The following is an 8,162-nucleotide window of genomic DNA, read 5'->3' as shown; positions in this document are numbered from 1 at the left end:
GAAAGAGAGAGTGGTGGGTGGGTGTGTGTGTGTGTGTGCGTGTGTGTGTGCCCTAATCAAGGGCCTCGAGCCCCCCCCCCCCCCCCCCCACTGGGACTGCCATGAGGAGGTCTCCGTCGTCAAGGATACCACGAGCAGCCAATTGTTATGGACCAACCTGAATGCCGAGGCTGTGAATGAGCGCCATAAGGGACCTGGAGTAGTAGTGGTTGTTGTGTGTCCAATCACCACTACCTCCTCAAACACCACCCTTAGTTCTCCTATTGCGGTCACAAGCCTAGGCACTCGTAACAGACCGGCCTCTCCCGTTTGTAGCACACAAAGAAAGAGCAGCCGAGCAGTCATTTAGCCAATCGTTGAGATCAATAGGGAGAGAGAGATGAGAGAGAGAGAGAGAGGAGAGAGAGAGAGAGAGAGAGGAGAGAGAGAGAGAGAGAGGGAGAGAGAGAGAAGAGAAAGGGGGGCTGCCTGCCGGTAACAGAGCTCAATCACATCTGAGAAAAGTGCGTTAGCTAATAATGTGCGTTTCTTTCTTTTCCTTCTTTTCTCTACTTGGAGAACCTGATGGGTGAGCGCTCGCCGTACAACAGGACAGTGCCATCACTGAGGGAAAGTTTAGATTCGATTTGGATTTGATTATAAGAAAAACGTTGTTTTTCTAGCCTATTTCTGGAAGTCAACATAAACTCAAGACAGACAGCAAACAGACGGCACAGGACACGACAACATATCCAGGGCTCGTCTTCTACTAAAATAAATACTTGGTCGACTACCGAGTCAACAATGTTGCCGACTAATCGTTTATTTGATTTATTCTAAAAGAATTTAAAACATGCACATGCAAAATAACACATGATGCAATAATGCAAAAGCACCTCTTTGAGTGTCATAACCCACCAGTGATGTGTTTATCACTTTTCAGGAAAAATAAGTTATTCAGTATGAAAAAGAAAAAACATACTTAACACATTTTTGGTCTGCTAAGACCTAAACCGGTCTGACCTCGATTAGGGACGATACCGTCTGACACCGGTACTGGATATCGGTTGGATATCATACCAGGCTATATATTCTATTCTAATCTATTCTATTATTTTATTCTGCTTTTTTAACAGTAATGGATCGTAACCCAGAATCAGTATCGGCCGATAGTGAAAGTATAGTAGTCGGTATCGCGGTATGGCGGGCAGTGAAAAAGTGCTATCGGGATATATCCCTAATCTCGTGCACTCGTGGATGAAGAGGCCTGCGTCATGTGACCATGTGACCATGACATCACCGCTCAAGTCCAGCTCACAGCCTAGTGTGTATCATATGTCAACCTCTCTCTCTCTCTCTCTCTTGTCTCTCTCTCTCACATCTTTATTGTTACCAGATAGTAACTTCCCCCACGGGGACGATACAGTTCTTCTTATCTTACAGCAGAAATGCCCTGGAAATTATTATCAATCAATCAATCAGATGCCGCATGACAGGAGAGAAACAAGGAGGCGTTACAACTACAGCCTAAACAGAGAGAGGGAGCGAGAGAGAGAGAGAGAGAGAGGAGAAGAGAGAAGAGAGAGAGAGAGAGAGAGAGAGGGGGGGGGGGGGGGAGCAGCTGTCAATGTCAGGGTATTGGATTGATCCTGACTGTCACATTGTCTGATTCATGGCTGCAGTGTGTGTCCCTTTTGATGTGTGTGTGTGTGTGTGTGTGTGTGTGTGTGTGTGTGTGTGTGTGTGTGTGTGTGTGTGTGTGTGTGTGTGTGTGTGTGTGTGTGTGTGTGTGTGTGTGTGTGTGTGTGTGTGTGTGTGTGTGTGTGTGTGTGTGTGTGTGTGTGTGTGTGTGTGTGTGTGTGTGTGAAAGAGAGAGAGAGAGAGAGAGAGAGAGAGAGAGAGAGAGAGAGAGAGAGAGAGAGAGAGAGAGAGAGAGAGGGAGAGAGAGAGAGAATCTCTCCTGTATTCTCACTGTCGATGTGCCAATAATCTGGGTGTGTGAGTCGGAGGTGTTTGCGTATCGTGTAATCTTTAACTCTGAGGAACAAAGTCTTCGTCTGTGGTGGAAGAGAGAGGACATCTCTCACATAAATCACTCCTGCGTGACACTCACTCACAGACAGGCTCTCTCTCTCAGCCAACGGCTCGTTACGGAAAACACACAGTTTGGTTTTCAAATCAAAACGCTGGCTTTTTAAAAACACGTGAGCCATTCCTGGAGAGCGTCATGTGAAGAGGAGTAGGCTTAAGGTTTACCACACTGTGTGTGTCTGTCACAAGAAAGTCGTGGGACTTATTTCCATTGAGGTCCTCCTCATACAATCAACAGTTAATATAAAGATACATTACAATACAAAGCATATGAAATACGACATATACCGTACACACTATACACAACAACATGTGCTGCTCCCTCTTTTCTATGCTAATAATGACCCTCTATAGGGGAACCTTTTCTAAAAGACCAGCTTTTATCTGCTGCGTGCTTAAAAGACCTCCGAGACAGATTGGTTGTCAGTTTGACACTGATCGTGTCGAGATCGTTCCACTGTGTGGCACCTATGTGTGTAAAATGAACCCTTTCCCACTTTACTGTTAAAAGCAGGGTGGCTCACATCTGCTACACTGGCTCTCTGGTGAAATACGAGAGATAGAGCATGTTGGGTAAGAAGCCCGCCATTGTTTGTGACTCTGTCTGTGTGTTTGTGTGTGTCTGTGTGTGTGTGCGTGTGTTGTGTTTGTCTGTGACTGTGTTTGTGACTGACTGCGTGTGTGTATACGTGTGACTGTGTGTTTGTGTGTGACTGTATGTGTGTTTGTCTGTGTGACTGTGTGTGTGTTGTAACTTGTATGTGTGTGTGTATGTGGGTGTGACAGTGTGTGTGTGTTGTATGTGTGTATGTGGGTGTGACAGTGTGTGTGTGTGTGTGTGTCCATCTGACAGAGAGTGAAACTCACAGCTCTGCAGCAGCAGGAGAAAAGAAAAGCCAGGGTCATGAGGACGTCCTCCTTTAACAGGCACCTCTTTTACGATCCTGACCGACCACTTGCACACAATACACATCATGTATCAACCAACCAACCAGCGTGGAAAGCAGCAGAACAGGATCTGAGGGAGAGCCTGGAGCAAACGCTCCCAGAGAGAGAACAACAGCCAGGGCCGTCAATGGAAAACAGAACACTCTATACTATAGGGTCCAGCTCACACACACGTCTGACACTGAACCGACCGACTCCGAGCGGTTGATTTGCGGTTAAAAAACCGGGGGCGCTTTTTTCCAGATGAAAAGGGGGGTTTGACGCTTAACTTAAAGCAAAGGTGTGGCGTGCCGTGTGTGGTTAGAACGAGCGCAGATCATAGCACATAATGTCCTATATAATCGACTACTACATTCGTCACTACACACGGCTGCGATTACCTCCCTGTGTGTGTATTTCACGAGGCGGTGTACTACACTGTGTTATGATGAGGCTGTGTTATAATAAACTCTTCTAAAGGCTCGTACACTCGTCAGTCACGAGTATTAATATTAACCCTTCCAGGTGTACAGTCTACAACATGCGAGATAGAATCGTGAGCACTGAACACACTGATGATGTCACTGAAAGCAAATAAAAAGAGTCAAACAACTCACACCTGAGAGGATCAAAACCATGACCCATGTGTGTGAGAGGCTTCAGTCAAGAGGGCGAGATGAGGTGAAGAAGGTTGAATCGAAGAGAGAGAGAGGGAGTTCAGGTAGACGACGCTCTCACCTGAGACGGAGACGGTCATGGGGGCCTCCAGGGCCCGGTCGTTGTCCAGGTCCCGGCTCAGCCTCAGCTCCCCTGTGTCGGCGTTCAGCAGCAGCAGGTTGAGCTCGTTGCCCGACTCGAAGGCGTAGCGCAGCTTGTCCGTCACGTCGGGGTCGTGGGCCGGCACCCTGCCGATGACCCCCGCCGGGAAGCTGTTGGACTTGTTGGTGACGTAGTTGTTGAAGATGATCTCGAAGTCGTCCAGCACCGGCGCGTTGTCGTTGGTGTCCACCAGGCGGACGTGCACCGTGGCGCGGCTCACCAGCGGCGCCGACGTGGCCTGCACCACGATGACGTACTCGGCGCGCGCCTCGTAGTCCAGGTCCGTCAGGGCGGTGAGGTCGCCGTTGAAGATGTCCAGCTGGAACACCTCGGGGTAGTTGCCCTCCACGATCTGGTACATGATCTGGGCGTTGGTGCCCTCGTCGGGGTCGGTGGCGCTGATCCGGGCCACCACGGAGCCCACCGGGCTGTTCTCCTCCACGTCGACGAACAGCTCGTCCCGCTCGAACACGGGCGCGTTGTCGTTGATGTCCGCCACCGACACGTGGACGTCCACGGCCGCCTTCAACGGCGGCACCCCCTTGTCCACGGCGAAGGCCCGCAGGTGGTACACGGGCACGTTCTCCCGGTCCAGCTTGCGGTTGGTGCGGATGATGCCCGAGTACGGCTCGATGAAGAAGTCGCCCTCGCCGTCGTCGCCGCCCTGGAAGGTGTAGCTCAGCCGGCCGTTGGTGCCGGAGTCCCGGTCGGACGCGGAGATCTGCAGCACGCTGGTGTAGACGGGCGCGTCCTCGTTGATGCTGCCCTTGTACAGGTCCCGGATGAACTGGGGCGTGTTGTCGTTGGCGTCCAGCACGATGATCTCCACGTACGTGGTGTCGGACTTCTGCGGGATGCCGTTGTCCCGGGCCACGATGGCCAGCGTGTACGACGCCTGGTCCTCGTAGTCCACCTCCACCCGCGTGGTGACGGCGCCGGTGTCCGCGTCGATCCTGAACTGGGGCACGTTGTCCTCCATGACGTAGGTGATGCGCGCGTTCTCCCCCGTGTCCTCGTCCGTGGCGCTGATCACCACCACCGTGGAGCCCACGGGCCGGTCCTCGCTGATCGTCACCTGGTAGCTGGCGCTCTGGAACACGGGCCGGTGCGTGTTGGCGTCCGTCACGTTGATGAACACCTGCGCCGTGTCGTAGCGCGTGCCGTCGGAGGCGGTGACCGTCAGCGCGTACTGCCGCTCCTGCTTGTAGTCCAGCGGCAGCGCCAGGGTGACCAGGCCGCCGCCCTGCTGGCTGGTGATGGCGAAGCGGTTGCGGGTGTTGCCGCTGCCGATCTGGTAGGTGACCACGCTGTTGACGTCGCGGTCCACCGCCGTCACCGTCAGCACACTGGTGCCCACCACCGCGTCCTCGTTGATCTTCAGCGCGTACGTCCTCTCGGTGAAGGCCGGCACGTTGTCGTTGACGTCCAGCACCGTGATGCTGACGCTGGCCGACGAGGACATGGCGGCCGGCGCGCCGTGGTCCCGCGCCTCCACGCCGAAGGTGTAGAACTCGGCGCTCTCGCGGTCCAGCTCGGTGCTCACCGTGACCCAGCCGGTGCTGTTGTTGACGCTGAACGGAAAGCCGGGCGAGGTGTCCGTGAGGCGGTACTCCAGGCGGGCGTTCTCCCCCGAGTCGGCGTCGATGGCCTGGATGTGGATCACGGAGTAGCCCACGGCCACGTTCTCCAGCACGGTGGCCTGGAAGGGGGTGCTGACGAACATGGGGGCGTTGTCGTTGACGTCCACCACCTGCACCACCACCATGCCCGTGCCGTTGATGAGCGGGGGCCGGCCGCCGTCCTGGGCCTTGATCCTCAGGTTGTACTCCCGGATCATCTCGTAGTCCAGGGGGTTGATGACGTCGATGACGCCCGTGGGGGAGTGGATGTAGAACTGGCCCTTGACGTTGCCGCTGATGATGCTGTAGTGGACCTTGGCGTTGTTGCCCTCGTCGCGGTCCGACGCCTCCACCTGGATCACCCTGGTGTTGACCGCCACGGCCTCCGACACCTGGATCACGTAGCGCTTCTCGCCGAACTGGGGGTAGTTGTCGTTCTCGTCCTCCACCACCACGTGGACGGTGGCGGTGGCGCTGCGAGGGCCCGGGTCCTTGCCCTGGTCGTTGGCCTCCACGATCAGCTGGTAGCGGGACCGCGCCTCCCTGTCGGGCCGCTCCCGGATGCGCACCAGGCCGTTGCGCGAGTCGATCTCGAACACGGAGTTGACGCCGCCGCCGTCGTCGTTGACGATCTTGTAGATCATGTTGGCGTTGGAGGGCGCGTCGCCGTCCGTGGCCCGGATGGTCATCACCTCGAAGCCCACCTCCACGTTCTCCCGGATGTTGACGCGGTACTCGGTCTGCTCGAACACCGGCCCGTGGTCGTTGGTGTCGCTGACGGTGACGGTGAGGTAGGACGTGGCGTGGCGGCGGGGCGCGCCGCCGTCCAGCACGGTGACCTTGAACACGTGCGTGTCCTTGACCTCGCGGTCCAGCGGCTGGACGGTGGTGATGCTGCCCGTCTGCGGGTTGATGACGAAGAAGTCGGTGGAGCGGGTGTAGAACAGCGCCTCCATGCCGTACTCCAGCCGGCCCGCCTCGCCCTCGTCAGGGTCGGTGGCCTTCAGGGTGATGACGCGCGTGCCCGCCGGCTCGTTCTCGGGCACGGACACCTGATAGTTGGGCAGCTGGAACTGAGGAGGCGCGTTGGCGTTCCTCCTCCTCCTCCTCCTCCGTCTGTTTAGGTGGTTCTGTTTATCAGACCGTAGTAGCTGCTGGACGGGTGATGACGCGCCGTGCGCCGCTGTTGACACAAACCGCAAACTCACACGCACGGAGACGCCGCGGGGGCCACTCGGCGAGTTGCGCGACAACAACAACAGCGCACAGTGCACATCATCCAGCCCGGGCCGCGCTCTGCGCGCGGAACACAAGTCACTGGACAACAGCAGCAATAATAAATCCCCATGTTGTCTGAAAACGGCACCGAACTCGTTCCCAGAACACGTCGAGTTCAACGAGACGACGCCGCGCGTAAAGGCGGCCGGCACCAGTTCCGTCACGTTCACGAGCAGCGCACCTGCGGGTCTGGTGCAGGACGCCGCGTCCAGCTGTTTCTTTATGTGAATGTCGGGCTTCTTCTGACCCAACAACGTGCCCTCCTTCCTCCGGTACTTGATGAAGCAGTCCTGGCCGTGCACGAACACGTTGAAGCGGGTCGCCACCGCCACCGCGTCTCCTCCAGATCCAGAGGTCCGGGAGGAGGAGCGCGTCCTGAACCAAGCGGGCGCCGGGTTCGGGTTCCTCCTCCCGAGCGCACAGTCCGGGACGCGTCGGGACAGCCGGATCACTCCCGACCGTCGGTCCACTTGCAGAAAGTCCTGAATGAACTCGGGGGATAAAGCCCTGTCCAGTGTGTACGTCCAGCCGGCTCCTCCGAGCGACAGGTTGGCCAACACGACCCCGGGCCGCAGGGCGTCCGAGAGGTGCAGGTCGAACCCGCGGACCGGCGGCGCCACGGGCACGGCGACGAGGAGAACACAGACCCAAATAATCCAACGCGTCGGTAATAATTCCATGATGGTTTAAAAAAAACTCCTACGATGATCCCGTCCAACTTCATCGGTACAAGAAGGATATCAACTCCTCTCCCTGCTCTCCCAGCACCGCGCCTCGCTGCTTCTCTCCCTCATCGTGGTGGAGTTAGTTTCACGGGAGCGAGTGGATCTCCACGGTGTCCAGAGAGCGCAGCGCAGCCGGAATACAAGTTTTAAAATGGCTCCGCGCGTCCCTTCCTCCTCCTCCTCCTCCTCCTCTCGGCTGATTAGCATAAACCTGCTGCGCTCTTACGCACCGTGGGGGGGGGGGGGGGGGCACAGTTTCAAGTTTCTTTATCAGTTGTTGTCATACAGAACTAACAGAATACTTTTATACAAAATGCTTCTTTCTGTTCAAGTTTCAAGTTTCAAGTTTCTAGTTGTCATACAGAAGTACAGAATACTTTTAAGTTTCTAGTTTCTTTAATAGTTGTCATACAGAAGTACAGAATACTTTTAAGTTTCTAGTTTCTTTAATAGTTGTCATACAGAAGTACAGAATACTTTTATACAAAATGCTTCTTACTGTTTCGCTCCAGAGACTGTGCTAGACAAGATAAGTATCAAATAACATAGTATAGCATGTAAAATAGAAGTAGAAAATAGAGGTCACAGTGTTCAGTATAGACATATGTACAATGTTCGATGCAGAATAGACGTAACTGAGTTACCATATAATATACAATATACTATGCAGTGTACTAATATACAATACTATATAGTGCAAAGCAGAAATGGGATGAGGTACAAT

The 8,162-nt window shown here is 54.6% G+C and overlaps 1 protein-coding gene across 1 annotated transcript in view; it reads right to left on the bottom strand.

The window, feature by feature from the left end:
- Positions 1-7,393, bottom strand: part of LOC311247533 (cadherin EGF LAG seven-pass G-type receptor 1-like) — a gene marked incomplete at both ends in the record, with an annotated part of 17,953 nt that extends 10,560 nt beyond the window's left edge. The window contains one exon of the mRNA XM_084338575.1: positions 3,736-7,393. Coding sequence (XP_084194701.1) covers positions 3,736-7,393 — 3,658 coding nt within the window. The remainder of the gene's footprint in view (positions 1-3,735) is intronic.
- Positions 7,394-8,162: the final 769 nt, after the last annotated feature.

The sequence above is a fragment of the Notolepis coatsorum genome, assembly GCF_963971535.1.
Source record: "Notolepis coatsorum genome assembly, contig: SCAFFOLD_403, whole genome shotgun sequence".
Taxonomy (NCBI): Eukaryota; Metazoa; Chordata; class Actinopteri; order Aulopiformes; family Paralepididae; genus Notolepis; species Notolepis coatsorum.
Note: the sequence above shows the minus strand (reverse complement) of the source record. Positions and strands in the feature narration are given on the sequence as shown.